Genomic DNA, 21308 nt, shown 5'->3' with positions numbered 1-21308 from the left:
ACGGACCTTTGTCGACCCAAAATGAAGTCAGATTCAGCAACTGCATGGCCTATTTCTCACGTTTTTGTGAACTATTTTCGTAAAATACGAGCTCGTGTTCTGAACGAGCCACCATTAAAGGAACACGCCGACTTATTGGGAATTTATCTTATTCACTGTAACCCCCAGAGTAAGACAAGTCCATACATACCCTTCTCATCTCCGTGCGTTCTGTAACGCTGACTGACGGTTCCAGCATTAGCTTAGCCTAGCACAGATCCTGCAGGTAACTGGTTCCAACTAGCCTACTGCTCCCAATTGTGACAAAAGTGACAAAATAACACCAACATGTTCCTATTTACATGTTGTGATTTGTATAGTCACAGCGTGTACAAAAAACAACGTAACATGAGACACAGCCATCTTCTAACAGTAAACAAACCGGGAACTATATTCTCAGACAGGCTTGCTGCGAGCATATCACTCTGCCCAAGTACTATATTCTTCCGCCTGAGAATATAGTTCCCGGTTTGTTTACAGTTAGAAGACGGCTGTGTCTCATGTTACGTTGTTTTTTGTACACGCTGTGACTCTATAAATCACAACATGTAAATAGGAACATGTTGGTGTTATTTTGTCACTTATTGGGAGCAGTAGGATTACTGGAACCATTCACCTGATGTTCTGTGCTGGCCTGATGCCGCTGGAGCCGTCAGACAGCATTACAGCACGCACGGAGATGAGAAGGGTATGTATGGACTTGTCTAACTCTGGGGGTTACGGTGAATAAGCTAAATTCCCAATAAGTCGGCGTGTTCCTTTAAGGTCGGTTTTGAAATTCGGGAGAAGCCAGACCCACGTGACGCGTTCGTTCAATCAGCTGCCATGTGTTGCGTTCGTTGTGTTCGTCACGCTTATCCCTCTCGTCATCTCTGGTAAGTGTTTTAACAAAAGTGTTCACTTTGGGACAATACTAACCATGGAAAGTGGGCACTACAGCAGTAAGTGGTCAGTGCACATTAGCAGTGTACTGATGGAAGTATGCGGAATGAGACACAGCCAAGGTCTGTAATCATGACCTGAAAAACAGAACCCGATGATCTCTGTGATCTTTAAACTTTAAAAAAAAATTACAGACTGAATCTTACGGTGGCCGACAGGGGCAAACGCCCTGCAACTTCAGAAAACACCTGCAAATAGACAAAACACAAGCAAATTAAGAAAACAACTTCATTAATTTGACAACACATGTACAGCATTCAGCAAACGCGCTGCATATACACACACAACACAACCAAATACATAAACGCGATGCATATAAAAAACGATGCAAAAAGAAAAGCAAACCCCGAAAAAAGAAGCGATGCAAAAAGAAAATCAACTTCATTAATTTGACAACACATGCGCCGCATTCAGCAAAACGTGCTGCATATACACACAACACAACCAAATACACAAACGCACTGGGGTTTGCTTTTCTTTTTGCATCGTTTTTTATTTGCAGTGTGTTTATGTATTTGGTTGTGTTGTGTGTATTTGTATCGCATTTCTGTATTTGGTTGTGTTGTGTGTATATGCAGCTCGTTTGCTGAATGCTGCACATGTGTTATCAAATTAATGAAGTTGTTTTCTTAATTTGCTTGTGTTTTGTCTATTTGCATGTGTTGAAGTTGCAGGGCGTTTGCCCCTGTCGGCCACCGTAGAATCTTCACCGACTACAGAAACAAACCTCAGACGCTCTGCTCTGAAGCTGTATGTGATTGGTGTAAAAGTTTCCAACCGCTGGCTGATGTTACAGCTGTATAAAGTCTGCGGTGTGTTTGTCCTCTGTTATCTGCTGAAGAGAAGCGTCGATCGGTTAGCCCCAACCAAAACAAATGTTCCATCTGTCAGAGATGTGAAACCCACAGAACCACATGAGGAAAACAACCGGTGACATCAGAGTTTATTGATCCTGCACAGAAACAAGCTCATAAATACAATATCAATATCAGTAAATAGTTATCATCATTAGACTCTGTTCAGCAGATAAAACACTTATAGGGGAAGTATTTTTTTGCACAAACCCATTGAAAGAACGCAAACACGCTCTAAATGAAAGTGGTTTGTCTCCTTGCTGTTGCATTAATTTCATTTTGTTTGATTTCTTCATAATAAGAAATCAAACAGAAGAATGTACCGAAGTGTGCGGGTCTCTGGGGACCAGTGATTGGTTGGACTGGTGTGATGGTGTTCAGGTCTTCCTCAGTGAGGAGTAGAGGACCTCTGGCTCTGCTGGGGACTCTGAAAACAAACAGTTCAAACACAATGAGAAACTGTTGGAGACAAACTCCATCAGCAGACATACAGCGTTTCTCAACAGTGACTTGTTTGGCTCCCTTCATACATTTAGATAAGGTGGTGTAGTTTTTTGAAAAACAATCTAATTATTATATGTGATATATTTCTTCCATGTTTCTGTTTTTAGCAGCATTTAAAACACACCATTTCCCATAAGCCCACAGACCATCGCAGGTTAAATGTCCAGTCCATGAACAACTCAAGGAAATATTATCTATACATGAGGAAGATCAACTGCTTCCTGTTTTTATTTTGGCGGTTAATTCCTTTTCCTGGTTTATTTAACCAGGAGAAGACTAATTGAGATTAAAAACCTCTTTTTCAAGAGTGTCCTGGCCAAGACAGGCAGCATGTGTGTATACAGTACATACAAAATACGCAAAAACACCAAAAATATAAAACAACTGACACAGCAAATCTTTCAAAGTCAACCACAATCCTAAACACATCAGGCAAAACATCTACAGCCAGATGTGTCTGTCTCTAAGTCAAACAACATCCTCTTAAAAGCGACCAATGAGACCAGCTCAGTAAGTTTCATGGATTTCTGTAAATTGTTCCAGGCAGAGGGAGCAGCGAACTTAAATGCCTTTTTCCCAGTTCTAACCTTTGGAACAGACAGAATGAAAAGATCCTGGGAACGAAGATTGTAAGTCCCTGTACTATTTACACTGCTATAGGTCAGAAGGTAGGATGGAAGGAGACCTAAAATAGCCTTGTATATGAAGGTAGGCCAATGTTGAAGTCTCCGTGTTGATAGAGAAGGCCATCCAACACGTTCATACAGTTCACAATGGTGAGTGAGGGCTTTCATACCAGTGATGAACCTCAGAGCTCCATGGTACACAGTGTCCAGTGCATGTAAACTTTGAGATGAAGCATGCATGTATAAAACATCACCATAGTCAAGTACAGACATAACAGTGGCAGCGACCAGCGTCTTTCTAGATTCGAACGAAAAGCAGGATCTGATTCTGAAATAAAATCCTAATTTAAGTTTTAATCTTTTTGCTAGCTCCTGAATATGAAGGGTAAAAGAAAGAGATTCATCAATTAAAATACCAATACTTAGAAACACATTCAATTTTCTTACCCTGGGAAGTGAGGATTGGAGGGAGATTTGATTTAGATTTCAAATTTGAGAAAAGCATGACTTTAGTTTTTTCTGCATTTAAAACAAGTTTTAAATCATAAAGATTCTGTTGAAGCGTGTTAAAAGCAAGTTGTAACTGGGAGAGGGCCTGGTCTGCGGTGATTAATAACAGACAAACAAAAGAGACAGAGACTGCAAGACTAATTTTAAAAGACCACTTGGAGATAAATATGTAAACATTATGGAACGACACAGATACCGATTATCAGAAGTTAATAAAACTGATATTTGGAACTGATTGTTACATTTCCGGGGATGAAAGGACCCAAATGCAGGAAGAGGCAGGCAGGCAGGAGAAGGGTTGAGCTAGAGGATTTATTGATACAAAAAACAGGGAGCAAACCAACAAAAAGGATCCAAAAAGCAAAAGGCAAACACAAGGAGTCCAAAACTGAGGAAGGCAAAGACAAAGTCACAAATCCAAAACATCCCCAGAGAAAAGGATAACAAAAAAAACGCAGGGAAGAGTTCCAAAAACACACTTGACAGGATACAGACACAAACTAACAAGGCAAGGACACAAAACGATCTGACACAAGACAGAGGATACACAGGGTAAACTAGGTAATGAGCAAACACGGGACAGGTGACACCACAGGCCTGTACTATGAAGCAGGATTTGGCATTAGCGAGCTAACTTCAGGTTCAACCCAGGATTTTCTGTATCACAAAGGTGGATTAGTTGTTATCGGGTTCAATCGCCGTGGTAACTTATGCTGAACACTTAACCTGGTCGGGAGCAGGTTAAGTTGGAGATCAGAGATCAACCGGTGTTAAAGTCCGCCTACCGACCAATCAATACTCAATTGATAACGTTGTCACCGTTCTTAGAAGATCAGGTGGAGCTCGGTGCACAGAGAGAGAGAGAGAGAGAGAGAGAGAGGGGGAGAGAGGGGGCGAGAGGGGTGCGCTCATAAAAGTTAAAATATTTAGAGACCGACAACCCTGTTAACATTCCCTGATGGGTATTTTTATGAAATACATATATATATATTTAATGGGAGGGAATTACATATCGGCTATTTCTCGCCTTCTTGAGCCGTGTGTCGCCAATGCGCACATCGGTTTGAATTATGTTTTTATATATTTTATTTGCTCTCACGATTGCTCCCACTGCCAGGGTTGCAACTGGAATAATAGGCTACAGCAACGACAGTTTATGGAAATCACAAGTGTAATTCTGGTCAGGCCTTGGTCCTGACTGATGGGGAAGTGATATTGATAAGAGTTGTGATTTAAACATCTACGGCGTCGGCAAATTGCTTAAAAATGCTTAAAGCAATTATTTCATAAATAGGAAACTGTGAACATAATCCCATGTAACAGAAAGTAAGAGGGGGGGGGGGGGGGCATTAAGTCAGATTCAGTGGTGAGTGAAACCGGAGCAGAGGGACAGACACAGAGCTGTAGCCGAGCTGAAGTAGAAAACTTTTTAATTCATTAACTTTATCGGTTATCAGGCAAATAAAACACTGATACAGATAATCTGCAAACTTCCCAAAAACAGCCCGATAATCCAGATAATTCCAGAGCTGGAAGTGGTTAGCTTAGCTTAGCTTAGCTTAGCATAAAAACAGGAAACTGGCTCAGATCAAAGTTGAGAAATAAAGAGCAGCTGTACCTCTGGTCCTGTTTGATTTGATCACTATTTGTCCATAACTGACATCTTCTGCTCCTCTCACTGCTGAGGAGACTGCAGCTGGATTTCTCTCTGGAAAATAAAATAAAATACACATTACATTACTGCAGGTATTGGTCCAGTACTGTTAGCATATCGACTGTTGCTGTTAGTGCTACCAGTAGTACTGCAACACGTGTAATATAAAGAAGAATACTACTGCTGTAGGATTGTTAATGTATAATTATTATTATTAATATAGTTGTTATGGACATGTCTGCAGGTTTTTAGATCTGCTGTGAACAAAGGAAGAGCAAGGCAGAGGGCATTTTTCTGAAACAGGAAAGAGGACGACCACAAAGCTGCTCGCAGAGACAGTAGAGAGAAACCTCACCGGTGTCAGTTCACTGGTATCAACAGGAAGAAGTTGCTGCCATGGTTTCACACTCAGAGTGGAAAACACTTTTCTATTAGTTGTATTAAAGGTCAGTTTGAGAAGCAGTAAACAAAGTATATTTCTATCTGCTGAGTCCGTCCCCTCTTTTATATCCAAACTTAAATCTGACTTTGAGACAGGATGAACATTCTTAGTAGTCTGTCGTCTTCTTAAAGTATTAGTCCGGTGTTATTTTACATGTTTTGTCTTGTCCAACCTAATCTCACAGAATTCCTTTAAATGAGCACAGCCCCTTAACTCAAGTTAAGGAAAAGGTCTTGGGTGGGTTTACGGTTCTGTGACACGCGGGAAGAACGGGACGGTTGGGTTCAGGAAAATGTTGTGGGTGGGCCAGAGGCGAGCTAAACAGATGACGACAGTTTAGCTAAGAGTTTAATCTACCAGTTAGCTCCGCTGGTAGCTAAGAGTTTAATCTACCAGTTAGCTCCGCTGGTAGCTAAGAGTTTAATCTACCAGTTAGCTCTGCTGGTGGCTAAGAGTTTAATCTACCAGTTAGCTCCGCTGGTAGCTAAGAGTTTAATCTACCTGTTAGCTCCGCTGGTAGCTAAGAGTTTAATCTACCAGTTAGCTCCTCTGGTAGCTAAGAGTTTAATCTACCAGTTAGCTCCGCTGGTAGCTAAGAGTTTAATCTACCAGTTAGCTCCGCTGGTAGCTAAGAGTTTAATCTACCAGTTAGCTCCTCTGGTTGCTAAGAGTTTAATCTACCACTTAGCTCTGCTGGTAGCTAAGAGTTTAATCTACCACTTAGCTCTGCTGGTGGCTAAGAGTTTAATCTACCACTTAGCTCCGCTGGTAGCTAAGAATTTAATCTACCAGTTAGCTCCGGTGGTAGCTAAGAGTTTAATCTACCAGTTAGCTGCTCTGGTAGCTAAGAGTTTAATCTACCAGTTAGCTCCTCTGGTAGCTAAGAGTTTAATCTACCAGTTAGCTCCTCTGGTAGCTAAGAGTTTAATCTACCAGTTAGCTCCTCTGGTAGCTAAGAGTTTAATCTACCAGTTAGCTCGGCTGGAGGCTAAGAGTTTAATCTACCAGTTAGCTCGGCTGGTGGTTAAGAGTTTGATCTACCAGTTAGCTCTGCTGGTAGCTATGAGTTTAATCGATCAGTTAACTCCTCTGGTAGCTAATAGTTTAATCTAGCAGTTAGCTCCTCTGGTAGCTAAGAGTTTAATCTACCAGTTAGCTCGGCTGGTGGCTAAGAGTTTAATCTACCAGTTAGCTCGGCTGGTGGCTAAGAGTTTAATCTACCAGTTAGCTCCGCTGGTAGCTAAGCGTATGGGGCTCTGGATATGTCACCCTGTGTGTTGTTGTGATTGGTCGTAGTGTTATCCATTTGCGTGCACTGAGATTTTAAAATGCATGCTTGGTGACGCATTTTATATACAATGCAATACAATACATTCATGCCGCATTTTATATACATTCATCTACAGGAATAGCAGCTGTACCTCTCTTCCTGTTTGTTTTCTTGTCTTTGAACACTATTTGTCCATAACTGACGTCTGTTGTTCTCACTCCGGAGTAGATTGCAGCAGGATCACTCTCTGGAAAAGAAATTACATTATTATTCTAGGACTTCTAGGACAGTATATTTACTACTTATACAAAAAGTATAAACTCCTACTACAATCAGTAATACTTTTAAAGTGCTCATATTATGCTTTTTTGCTTTTCCCCTTTCAATAATTGTGTTATGTATCTTTTTTGTGCATGTTGTAGGTTTACAAAGTGAAAAAGTCCCCCCCAAAGGGACTTACCATCTCCAACAGAAAACACTGTTCACAAACTGCTCCAAACAGCTCTATTGTAGTCCAACCTTTACTTCAGAGACCAACGTGGTCACTTTGTAACACACGTTATAATGCTCACCTAGCTGCTAGCATGGCACACCCTCATACTCTGCTTCTGACTGGCTAGTAGTCCTTACCTAGGTACTGTCAGGGCACGCCCTGATACTCTGCTTCTGACTGGCTAGTAGTCCTTACCTAGGTACTGTCCGGACACGCCCTCATACTCTGCTTCTGACTGGCTAGTAGTCCTTACCTAGGTACTGTCAGGGCATGCCCTGATACTCTGCTTCTGACTGGCTAGTAGTCCTTACCTAGGTACTGTCAGGACACGCCCTCATACTCTGCTTCTGACTGGCTAGTAGTCCTTACCTAGGTACTGTCAGGGCACGCCCTCATACTCTGCTTCTGACTGGCTAGTAGTCCTTACTTAAGGACTGTCAGGGCACGCCCTCATACTCTGCTTCTGACTGGCTAGTAGTCCTTACCTAGGTACTGTCAGGACACGCCCTCATACTCTGCTTCTGACTGGCTAGTAGTCCTTACCTAGGTACTGTCAGGGCACGCCCTCATACTCTGCTTCTGACTGGCTAGTAGTCCTTACTTAAGGACTGTCAGGGCACGCCCTCATACTCTGCTTCTGACTGGCTAGTAGTCCTTACCTAGGTACTGTCAGGACACGCCCTCATACTCTGCTTCTGACTGGCTAGTAGTCCTTACCTAGGTACTGTCAGGGCACGCCCTCATACTCTGCTTCTGACTGGCTAGTAGTCCTTACTTAAGGACTGTCAGGGCACGCCCTCATACTCTGCTTCTGACTGGCTAGTAGTCCTTACCTAGGTACTGCGCATGTGCGACTCCCAACAAAGATGGAACAGAAGTGAGATGTCTCACTCTGTAGCTAAAACAGAGAGCTCAACACACAGGGTGAAAAGAGAAGCTGCAGCAATGTGCAGGAGAACAAAAATACTGTTTTTTTTTTTTTATTAAACCATGTAAACCTTTTCTGGTACCTCTAAATCCAATTATGAACCTGAAAATGAGTATAATATGAGCACTTTAACTCTTTTTCGAAAAAGGCAAAACCCACTTCAAGCGAGCGTTGAAATTTTTTTTTCGAATTTTGCCGTTTCAATCAACATTTTCTAATGGGATATTTCAAAATATGGATAAAAATGCGTTGACGGAAACCCCACTAATGGGAACGGAAAATGTGTCCTGGGCCACCTTAGGGCCGCCTACTCAACTGTGAGCAGAGCTACGCAAAGTATTTCTCATGCCAGAAACCACTAAATCGATGACGTCTGTGTTTTTGTTGCTCTTGGGAGCTCTCTGCAGCGCTGTTCATTGGAAAAGGCAGCCACCGGTATACAGTAATGTTATTTTTAGTAAAATGTCCCAGAATTCCCCAATTTGAAGGATATTACTCCACATATTCCTGCTCTTACGTCATCTCCTTTAGTTATTTATTAGTCTTGCATTGCCAGAGTTACACAGCGTTGTTTTTGCTATGGAGAAAGCTGGCAAACTCAAATCAGCTACTGTGAAATGGTTTCATTTCCTATAAATTCTTCACAATAAAAGCCCCCCGTTATTTTCTTATTTTAATGCTTTTATTATAAAATGGCAAAATCAGGAAGGGGGAGGGCGGGAAACTCTCCTTGATCCAGAGTTCATTAAATGCTTCTGTGTAAGTCATCAAAGTCTCCAGAACCTTCTTTTTACGTATGTGAAAGAGTTGTGCTGCTCCTGAGGTTTCCTTAACAGCATTTTACTGTTTACATGAACATATTCCCATATTTTAGACATATTGTAAGTAGGGCTGTCAGCATTAACGCGTTAATCGCGATGTGATTAAGAGCCGAGCATAACGTATACATTTTTTTTAATCGCATGCAGCCATTTATTAATTTATTTTCACTTAATTCGGCTTCGCGTTGTGCCTAACAGGCTACTATTTTGACCCTTTGCCGCACTTTGCCATAATTCCTCGTAACACATCCTGCTGCTGCAAGCTGCAGGCATGATGGAGAAAGACAGCAGCAACTCAATTCTGAATGACACTTTTTATTTTCCAAAACTCCCAGACGGGTTGAAAGCCATATGCACATTGTGTAAAGCCAAATTAAAATATCACGAAGCACGTAAAGCTTGAGCTACCACCTACGAGCTAAGCATAGTACAGTTAACGTGACTCAGGTTGATAGTAGCAGGCTCAGGCAAAGCAATATTTTGGTGAGTGCTACTCGCCGACCTGTGGATGAAACCAAAAAAAAAAAAATGACTACATTGCAAAATTGGTGGCACCTAACTGCAGACCTGTCAGCATCGTAGAAGACTCAGGTCTTAAAGAAGTAGTACGGTTAGCATGTTCTGACCCGTCTTATACATTGCCGTCGAGGGGGACATTAGTTTCACGCACGCATACACAGCCTGTACGGCACGGAGAAAGGAGCCACACTGGAACTGCTGCAAAGTGATGCAAGGTGATCACTGGTCAATGAGTAATAAAAAAAATTTAGGAGTTACTGCACACTATATTGACTTTAGATTCAAATGTGTGACTAGATTCATACATTTTTCTTTTGTTTACACTAAATAAATAATAAACAAAAAAAAACAAATACAAATCTTAAAATCAAGTTTATGAATTCACTTTCTTTGCATTCATTTGATTCCCAATCAAGATACACTCGTACGAATTGCTTTCCATTGTTAATATGTACTTAAAAACAGTTCTGAAATGCAAAGTAATAGAATTTTAATCACGTGATAAAACTTAATTAACTATTTTAACTATAGAAATTCAGCAATTAATCGCGATTAAAAAAAATTATCATTTGACAGCCCTAATTGTAAGTGATCATAACATACAGAGATATGTAAATCTGCAAATGCATAGTTTATTGATTGATTTGTTTTACTAACAGTCCTGCAGTGAAGAGTGTGCAGACCCCCTCTTAGCTGCATGGTTGCTATGAGAAACAGGAAAATGGACGACCACAGAGCTGTAAGAGCTGTTATAGGTGTTAGAGCTGTTAGATGTGTTAACCACAGGGTACAAAACATCCAGACTCTCATGCAAAGCACAACACATGCTATAGTCCACTAAAATACACTATACACTGTGAATGTTTTATAAAATGCTCTTTTCCCCAAACATTCCCTCAGGACATTAAACCAACAACACGCACACGGTTTTCTTCTGAAAATTAATAAAAACATCTTCACCTCTGCTCTGTCTGATTGGCTGTTGCAGGTTACGTGATATTGTGACATCACTGTATGTGACGTTGTCATCTCCATCTTCTTCAGCTTGAGCAGGTGAAATAAACCAAAGTTAACATCAATTTCAATCTATATAATCATTAAAGAGACATGGTTTAAGATGAAAACATGAAGAGGATTATGTGACAAGATCAAAAGCTCCGGAGCATGCTAAATGGACCTCATGGTGAGGATGGTTTGTCAACAACAGAATAGTGATTCATGAGAATCCTAAGAGACGTTTAACTTAAAGAAACTTGAAAATGTCTACTTATTTGATGAACTTCGCCCCAATTTTGAAATAATAATATAAATGATAACAGTGTATTTTGAACGCTGGCACGATTTGAGTCATTTTGTTGTTGTCTGAAACTAACCTTTAGGGATCCTACGGATGCATCGTCTCACCAGTAGAACCAGCAGAATGAGTAGAACCAGCACAACCAGAACACCGACTGAAACAGCAGACCACAACACAAGGGAGGAGCCAGCACTGGAGGGGGGAGGGGAAGAAGTGTTGAAGCTAGAAGAGGGGCTTGTAGGAGGACTTGTAGTTGTGGGTTTCCCTAAAATTAACAAAAGTTATGCACAAAAATAAAAGTAAGTAGGTAACACATTCAGCCATTTCACTGTTCCTCTTTTTCTATGTGAGGCATTTGCACATTTAAATTTCAATGTTGTGTATTATTTGAGTGAATTCAATTGGTCTAGTTAGAGGTAAAAATATCAAATATCACATGGTGTGTTGGGGTGCTTTCACACGTGAGCGTTTCGTCAGATAGTCCCGTTGGTTTGGGGCGGAACTCTGGTATGGACCAAACAACAAAACTCTGATCTGCTTTAAAACGGAGGTCTCTATTCTCTTAGGGACAGTTCGGTATTTATGGAATGGACCACTGGAGGAAAATAGGGGAGGGTCATGTCTTTTTATTCTTTGTTGAGGGGAGGGTCATCCAACATTTTTTAGTCCAGAGGGGGGGGTCACCCAACTTTTGTATTCATGAAACAGCAAAATTTCAAAGTCGCTTGTTTGGTGCATATTATTCCATGTAGCTCTTAGTCTCGGCCCTCCTTCCCTACCAGATGGGTCTGACCCATGAGTTTGCAGGGAGGCAGGGGGAGCACTGCCCCCCTGGTGGCTGAAACGGGTAATTGCCTTGTTTAAAAAATAAGTGGAATAATTATGTCTCGCATGACCAGATATTTTATAAATATCTTAAATAACACAAAACAACTAAATGGTGGTAGGTAATACATCTGATTTCATATACTGCTTTAGTAAAAAAAATATTTCCTGGCTGACAATTCGAGAAGCAGGATGTAAAAAAACTAAAATGACTGTTGCTAGTCTGGACATCTTACCGTGCCAAGGTAGCAATAAAGGTTTCCTAAATGCCACATTTGATGTCAGCTTACTAATTGATTGCGGGTTTTGTGTAGATTTGGACTTACGTTTGTGGAGGAAGCCTAGTGACGAGTCCACAGCAACCAGTTTGTGTGTTGAATGTTACCCAGAGTGCCTTGCTGAATGGTCTCAATGTTGTATTGTTTTATTTCATGTGAATACTAGTTTACTAGAGGAGTAACTTAGTATTTGAATTAATGCAGTGATGCAGGCAGTGTGCATTTAGTTTCCATGCTTATTGTGTTTCCACAACAACGTTAGTGAGTAAATCTACTGAAATGGCCACCACACCATAACAGAGGAGTGGGATGCGTCAAATGAGAAAGCAGAGGTCTAGACACATAGGTCAAGGCTGTAATAATGAATGGGAATCTGTATATATTTGCCAAGTGCAATCCACTATAGAAAGTAGCAATATTTTGTTGACAGAGGGTCATGCCTTTATTTTCCAAGTCATTTTGGAGGGTCATAGAAAAGGTTTTACTAGCGAGGGGAGGGTTGTGTCTATTTTGGCTAAAGGTCCCAAAACTCCTCCGGTGGCACCCTAAATAAATAACGAACAGTCCCTTACAAGTGCTCTTGATTTCGGTCACTTCATGTGAAAACGCAATCAGACACACACAGGAACTGAACCAGAAAACAATGCATTAACTAGCCTGCAATTTCCACTTTGTACACAATTTACAGATGTATAAATGATTAAAGTGATGATAGATTTAAGATCCATAACAATAATGACCACACATCATCATCATCTTAAAGACAATGTTTGATGCACATGACAAAGAGTAGTGTAAACACAAAGAGAACCAAATAAAAAATGATGCCCCCGAATCTCAGAGTCTACAGAAATGTAGGTGTGAAAGCATCCTAAGCTGAAGAACAACCTTTAACCTCCTCACCTGTGACAGAGACCCAGCTGGGTGGAGACTCTCCAACACTGCTGATGTTGCACTTGTAGAGGCCTTCATCAGACCTGGAAACATGGTGGATGGTCATGTGACCTGCAGGCTCAGTCCTGATGAAGGAGCCATCTTTATAGAAACCAGCTGGGAGGTTGGAGGACATCTTTGTTCTACAGGTCAGAGTGAGGTCTTCTCCCTCCATCACAGGGAGGACAGGACTCTGCAGGATCACTGGTCCACCTCAACACAGAGACAAACTACAGCATGTCATCCATTCACACACAGCTTCATCAATACTGACTCCACAGTCTGATCTTACCAGTGACAGTGATGGTGATGCTGTTACTGGTTGCTCCCTCTCTGGACTCACACCAGTAAACTCCACTGTATCCTGGGACCATGTAGGTGATGATACAGGAAGAACCAGCAGATCTTCCCCAGCCATCTCCACACTGAGTCCTGTTTTTTTTGGCTGTGTTCCTCCTCAGAGTCCATCCAGCAGAGCTGTCGTCCTCCTCACAGCTCAGAGAGACAGACTGTCCTTTAAACATCTGAGAGCTGCTGGGACTCACAGTCAGAGAGGCTGGAGGGAGACAGAACAGAAACATTGTGTTATAGAAGATGATTTTCATTCTGACAAGACTTATTTTGTAACACATTCCTCATTTCACTCTTAACTCCTCAAACGCTGTCTGAAACACAAACCTTTCTATTAGTAAGTGAATAACTTTTCAGATGTGACAAAGAAGTTTGCTGACCTTGGTTTGTTGTGCAGCTCAGCAGTGAGATCAGAACTGAAGAGAAACGAACATCAGGTTAGTTTGACAGGCAAGAAGACATCAAAACAGAAAAACTCTGGCTAAAAAAATGCATTGATGTGAGATAGTTATGGGGAAAACAATAAAAATTCATGCTCTTGTCTTAGCTATGATCTCTTGATGCTGTTGGATTCAGTCTTTGCATACATCAGTCACTCCATGCAGACATGTTTAAGAACTAATCTTTTGGAGACCAGGGACGTCTTAGGCCTATTTTAGGGGGGTTGAAGCTACCCCAAATAATAATAAGAAAAATAATGAGATTTAATTATTTAAATTTTTTTTCACAGTGCACTCTGTATCACTCACTATGTTGAATCAATCTTCCTTCACCATTCATCTGTTTGTGTTGTCGTGCACTGCGGTCTGTCTGTTTTGTTTATATTTCACGGACTGTCAGCTGGTGGAAAAGGAAGAGACGAGGCCCAATGAGCACCCGCGTGCACGTAACGGTATGTGGACGAGCGAGGTAGAGAGTGACTGAAGAGAGAAGAGCGCCAGGCGGCATTAAAACAAACCAGTAAATCAGAAAATTAAAATGTAGTTTTCACAGATTTCTCACTCAAAATGTAACTGTAGTAAGCATCTCACTATCGCTAACGTTATTCATGTTCATATTTAGAAACAACAAATAATGTATCCAGCTACCAAAAAAGCTAGAAAGTCGAAAAACAGAAGTCCAAAGAGTCAATGGCTATAAAGATGATACACCGTCTCGTCTCATTGGTGTAAACCGGTCAGCTTTCACAACCGGTGCTTTGCAAGTAGCTGCAGGATTCATCTCGTCTCGTCTCCAATCTTTGGTCTGAACTTGCTACTGCAGTGCACACACAGCCAGTGATACAGAGTGAAATTGTAAGTTGTTGTTAAGGACTTTTAATTGCTCAACTTTAGCTACGTTTACTTGTAAATCATAGAGTGTGGTCTAGACCTACTCTATCTGTAAAGTATCTCGAGATAACTCTGTTATGATTTGATTCTATAAATAAATTGAATTGAAATTGAATTGAATTAAAGATAAAGGGATATTTTAGCTGGCTATGGTAAACAATAGTCTAGCTAGAGTGAATGAGTGAAATACAAGAAATAACTAACCTAGTTAGCTATCCACAGTTCTCTGTTCTATCTCAAAAAAACAATATCAGTCCCCACTGAATGTTGTCAATGAAAATGCAATGTCATAGTTTCAACATGCTATTGTACCATTGTATCCTTCAATTCATTGAGCAGATGGATACTGGAAGATATTTAAGGATAGAGAGAGAAAGAAGCAGGAGATGGCAGGGCAGCTGATTCTGAGGGGGGCAGCTTGATTGAGGTCAGTAGTGGTCTACACAGGACTAAAACAGTGTGGGGTGTTTTATTTTCTTCATCAATCTGGTATAGGCATCTGTTGGCAGGTCTAGGCACTAAGGCATAGCCTAAACTAAATTATTTCATGGTATTTTTTATTTATGCTATATTCTGACTAGGGCTGGGCAATATATACAATATTATATTGATATCGTGATATGAGACTAGATATCGTCTTAGATTTTGAAGAATCGAAATATTGTTACATGGTAAGTGTTGTCTTTTCCTAGTTTTAAATGCTGCATTACAGTAAAATGATGTCATTTTCTGAACTTACCAGACTGTTCTATTATTTGCCGTTAACCACTTAGTCATTATATCCACATTATGATGGTTATCTAAAATCTAAATGCGAAGACATTTTGTGAAAGCACCATTTGCCAACCTTAGAATATCGTTGCAATATCGACATTGAGGTATTTGATAAACAAATATAGTGATATCTGATTTTCTCTGTATCGCCCAGCCCTAATTCTGACCAATTTCACTTTCTGCATTCATTTGCTGTAATAAATTAAACAAGTATGTAGATGTTGCCTGAATAGGCTAGGCCAGTGACGGACTGGTAATCTGGCAAATGCCAGAGGGGCCGCGGGCCCTCATGGGCCGGCCAGCCAATCAGAGTGCCGCATAATTGTCAAAGCCATGCAGCCACTTAATTGTAAACAGCGGCCCATATAATTTCTCTCGGCCCCCTTTCAAGCAACAATAATAACGTTCTATGACTTAACAATACCCAAATTTGTCCAAATCCTTCACACCTAGCAATTTGTAATCTGATCAGTATTTATACCACATATGAGTCTTTCAATATCACAGTCATGGTTACCCTTTACAGTCACGAACTTTTACATTATTATTCTGTATTGTTTTGTAGCAAAATTACGTATTCAGATCAGATGTTCAAAAACGTAAACGTGCATGGTTTGAAATAAAACAGATCTACCGGCATTTCTTTTATTTGAATATTTGTTTGCAAAAGTTAAAATGAAGCAATGCAGCCAGCGTGGTGTTGGAAGTTGAAAATTGGAAGCTATATTGTTGACAAAAAAATGAATCGAGGCATCAAGCGACACATGAAAATGCTGCAAATTGACTGATTAGCATTAGCGCTATATCTGAGCCAGCACACCAGGGAGAAAGACAGGACAGTGAGGAATATGAGGAAGAGGAAGAACAAAACGAGCAAGAGGAGGATGAAGAGATAACGAATCTATGGAACTAACCAACACAGAACAACAAGCCTGCCGTGGGTCTGAATGTGGATTACCAGAAGCAAAAGAGATGGAGACCAATGCTGCAGGAGGGAGTGTAGGTACAGTAATTTTGGCTACTTCAGAATATGATATTATTATGGAGCGGCTGGCTCTGATGATTTATTCTTTTTTTTTTATATATATATATATGTCTATGTTTTGGTGCAGTTGTTTATAGCATGAGAGTTTACGTTCACCTTCACTGGGGCTATCAAAAGTGCGTGTTCTTTCTGTGCATCAAAAGTTCTATCTGCAACCCCCTTATCAACAGCTTACATGATAAAGTATGCAACAATGGGTATTTATTGTTTTATTCTTTCTATTGTACTATTGTTATTTATTGTAGTACACTAACCTCTGTTCGTCTGTTTTACTGATTTGTGCTGGACGTGACATTTTGGACGTTGACATGACACTGATTCAACCTACTCTACTGTCAATAACAGTAATTAGTGTAATTAAAGTCTTATTTTGACAACTTATCTAATAGAAAGAGGAATCAGGTATTGTGTTACTTTATCACACATTTACACAAGCAGATAGATAGCAATTAAGTCAAAGCCTACAGAATAACTCAGCAGGAAGACAGCCTAAGGAAGTTCCCTCCATGCTGCTTTGATGTATCTAAAAGCTAAACTTAGAGTAACGTCTGTAAGTAAGATTTTGCATAGCCAGGGGGCTACGTTTCTTTCAATCCTAGTGACGTCCCTGTTGGAGACACACATTCATTTGAACTTACCCAGCAGCAGCTGTAGAGATGATTCCTCCATTTGAAATGTTGGTCATCTGAGATCAGCACAGTAACGTCTATCTAGACACACTGAGTAAAGCCCACCTCCTTCCTTGTCTCGTGTCACTCATGAGGCTTTCTGACAAGCAGTAATAGAAAACTAATGTCAGGATCACCCAGCTCACTATGTGAGGGCACACCTGGACAGTCCCAGTCACAGCTGGACTCGTTCAGACAGATGCTGAGAGTCTTTAATGAGCCTGCATTAGACAGCTGGGCTTCATGCTGTGTGTCAGCTATAGGGCTAACAGACCTGAGTGTATGCAGAGGAAGCACATCTAGCTTTGATTGATTATTTTATAGTACTTGATGATATTTTAATATTTTTTTGAATTCTTATTTTAGACGTGCACATATCTATCTGTTGATTCTGGATAGGAAGACTGATGTTATGGATATGTAAAATCTTCTTTTTGACCAGGAAGATATCTACAGTAATTATAGAGTCAAGCTAATACATGTTAAAATGGCCACTTGAAACGGTAAAAAGAATGAGTGTGTTCTACTACTCGCACAGTGTGTTCCAAGGGATCCCAAATCCAATCTCTCTCTCTCTCTCTCTCTCTCTCTCTCTCTCTCTCTCTCTCTCTCTCTCTCTCTCTCTCTCTCTCTCTCTGTGTCACTCTCTGTCTCTCTCTATCTCTCTCTCTGTCTCTCTCTCTCTCAGCACACACCTCCAGTGAATGCACACAGGTTAGCACAGAAAGAGATTCTGGAGCTCAGCAATGCTCCTGATGGACTTGTAGAGAAGTTGGATCAGTAAGATGTTTAAAGATATTTTTGAGCTAATAAGTGCTATACCATGTTTCATGTTGTTGAATTTCCATGTTCTTATCAGCAGTTTTATTGTTAAGTTTGAGTGTGCTCGTATTATGTTTTGTTTGTTATTAGAGGACAGGTCTCTGTGTAAAGTGCCAAATGTAGCAGGGAAGTTATATGTTTATATACTGTAGATATGTATGTTTTATTGTTCTTTAGGTGTCAGCTGCACATGCTCAGTAGACAGCTGGTTGACAGAAACAACATGGAGGTGAACAGTTATCAGGAACACTCTGAGTCCAACAGAGGACCACGTGGACCGGGAGAGCTTCATATCTGTTCACAGTGTGGAGTAGAAGACAACATGTGTTGTAATCAGTATTGTTTCTCACATGTATTCCACTGTCCTGCTGCATTTTAGACACATGTGTTTTGCTAGTTAAAACTATAGAAACAAAAAAATACTAAAGATTCTGTCAATCGTTTTCTTGTAAAGTGGCTATGGGCCTCTCTGTTTTTTCAGTAGTGTACATGGGTGAACTTTAATAACCTGTATCAACGTATGTTGAGCCTTTTGGAAGGCTGCCCTTGAATCCCAGGTCAAACAAAGTCCCAGGACAGGGCTGCAGCTTCTCTTTGTGCAGCCTGTACATAGGGCAGACTGATTTCCTGTAACAAACTGTGCTGTGCAGTGCATATCCACCCACTCACACATGCACCAGCTTGCAGACCAAAGGTTCCCACAAACTTTAAAACAGCATCATATAGAAACAGATCAAGTGAGGGAGAGAAAAGGCAACGAGGTCATTATAATAGGAGGTGACACTCCATTGGGTATTTACCTCTGAGTAAATGACAGCATTTGAGTAGCCTACTTAGTACTAACAACTCATCTCTTACAGCCTGTTTGGGCTTTTTGTTGTTGTAGATCTCTCTGTGTTCAGCTTTATGTCTGTTTCTGTCTTCCTGTAAGAGAGTTTGTGTTTCCTGGGATGGTGAAAACATGTCCTGCCTTACTCTGTCTCTGATTAGCTTACCCTGGTATTCTTATCCTAACCCTAACCAATCTCACTATGCCTAAGTTTAACCAATCCTACTGACGAACGCAACGATTATTAGCCAGTCAGAGGCAGAGAAGGGCTGGACGTTCCTTTGCCACCTCAGGAAACAAACACTTCCTGTAAAGTGTTCTGTGTGTGTCAGAGTTTTTGTACGCATGTGCGTTCACATATTTTTCAGATTCTGACCTCTTATTAAATATAATTTATAGAATTCATTCAAGAATTCATTTAGGACTTATTTTGCTACTTCACTTCAGTCATTTGTAATCTTCAAATTTGAAGCATGCAGTTGTGACCTTTGACTTGAGTCACCTCTTCACTCTCTGTGTGGATCATCTGGACTAAACACAGATAGAATCAGCTCTCGGATCCTTTTTATTTCTATATCCTAACACTGTGTGTCTGAATGGGTGGATGTGTTATAGTTTTACATAGTTGTCTTGTTGTTGGAACTCAGCATCATGTGTGTGTCTTTGGCAGAATAACCTAAATGTAACATGTTTTGCATTCAGATAAAATAACTTGTTGGAACTGATCCACAAAACACAGAAACATTTTTACTTGCAGACAAACTGCTGATCTGACAGGAAACAGATGCACTGAACTGTTTGTCACTCATAAATTAACTCTTTTTAAAAAATATTAATGATAGAAATGAACTCTTTTCACATCTTTATGATGTATGCAGTTCTGTTCTGTGTGTCCACTGGACCTTTTGTCCCTCTAGTGTTGGACCTGATTATTCTGCAGACTTCCCGTAAATGAAAGCCTTTCCAGTGAAATGCTCCTCTGGAGAACAGGGTGAAAGCTGCCTCCTGCTGGCTGTCTGTCTGCATTACATCATGCTTTCTTTCTTCTCAAAGCCTCAGCACATGATCGGCTCAATGTATGCATCATCAGGTCATCTCTATGTATTAAAAAATTGTGCACTTTATTGTATAGGTATGTGCGTGTGAATGAGTTTAACACCAAGAGGTGAAAAGGTAACATCTACCCTGATTGGCTTCATTGAGCTCAGTGTGTCATAGGAAGTCCCGCGCTCTTTAAGATATGATAGTGCCTGACCATTAAGAGCTTTGTGGGTCAGGAGAAGGATTTTAAATGAAATTCTTGATTTTAGAGGAAGACACAGCAAAGAAGCTAATACAGGGGAAATATGATCTAATTTCTTAGTTCCTATCGGTCATTCTGAATCAACTGGAGAGTGTTACGGGACTTGTTAGAGCAACCAGATAATAAGAATTACAATATTCCGGCTGCAAAGTAACAAATACTAGTATCATAAAACTGGCTCTAGGTCATGACAAAAACTGTGAGGAGACACAGAATGCCAATAAATCAGGTTATTAGGCAGCTGGGCCTTTTATTTCCTGTGGAGCAATGGGCCCAAGTGCTTCAAATCAGGCGGCACCTTAAAAACCAGTCATGCATAGGATTAGAGTAGGCAGACACACAGGAAGGAGGGGCCATCACACTTGATCTTTTGCATAATTTTAAGACAGGTTGTGCCCAATGTGATATCATGACTTTGCGTAAACATACATGGCACTTTCTAAAGCCAAGTGGTGCGTGTTATCTGTATGCATTATGAGCTATCCACATGAATGTCTAACCTGTATAGAGTGGATGTAAACATACACGCCACTTTCTAAAGCCAAGTGGCATGTTACCTGTACGCATTTTGAGTGCCGTATACAGTGGACGGGTTGGGTTTAGGAAAAGAAGAAAGCTACGGTTGGGTTTAGGAAACGGGGCACGAAGAAAATGTGACATGCGGGACACGATCCCCAGTCTCCTGGGTGAAAGTCCTGTTTTTTACACATCCAACAACGTGACCAACCTCCTTATGTGGATTTTTGCCCTGTCATACTACACGCCAAAAGGGCATACGAATTGGCGTGTCATACATACGCCACTTCATGAGATCAGTCTATTGTGCCTAAGTACAGACGGTTCTTGAAGTTTGTTTATGTAGGCATTAAAGGATATATTCTGATCAATGATAATACTAAGATTCCTTACATTGGTGCTGACACAGCTGAAGCACATCAGGAAAACAACCACTGACTTCAGAGTTTATTGATCCTGCAGACAACACGAACAGTTCAAACTAAATGAGAAACTGTATATATAAAATAAGATAGATTGATTTATTTAATATTTTTTACAACTGTTTAACTTTGCATGTTTTGATTGTTGTTGAGTAAAATATTCCCCAATGTTTCAACTCTCTGAGACAAATGTCTGTTCCAAAGAGACACTTTAACCAACAGTTAAGAGAAATGTAGAAAGTCGTTGGATTGAAATATTCATCTTCTTCAACTCCATACTAAAGACTATAGAGTCAATAGGCTCGTTCGAGA

At 40.6% G+C, this 21308-nt stretch overlaps 1 protein-coding gene across 1 annotated transcript in view; it reads right to left on the bottom strand.

Moving 5' to 3' along the window:
- Window positions 1-1907: 1907 nt before the first annotated feature.
- LOC114574062 (low affinity immunoglobulin gamma Fc region receptor II-like) overlaps window positions 1908-21308 on the bottom strand; it is a 392591-nt gene continuing 373190 nt past the window's right edge. Inside the window, exons 9-11 of the mRNA XM_028606365.1 lie at window positions 6993-7088; window positions 5094-5183; window positions 1908-2262 (exon numbers count right to left, since the gene is read on the bottom strand). Of these exons, the coding sequence (XP_028462166.1) occupies window positions 2213-2262; window positions 5094-5183; window positions 6993-7088 (236 nt within the window). The 3' untranslated portion in view covers window positions 1908-2212. The remainder of the gene's footprint in view (window positions 2263-5093; window positions 5184-6992; window positions 7089-21308) is intronic.

This window comes from Perca flavescens, chromosome 19 (genome assembly GCF_004354835.1).
Source record: "Perca flavescens isolate YP-PL-M2 chromosome 19, PFLA_1.0, whole genome shotgun sequence".
Classification (NCBI taxonomy): domain Eukaryota; kingdom Metazoa; phylum Chordata; class Actinopteri; order Perciformes; family Percidae; genus Perca; species Perca flavescens.
Note: the sequence above shows the minus strand (reverse complement) of the source record. Positions and strands in the feature narration are given on the sequence as shown.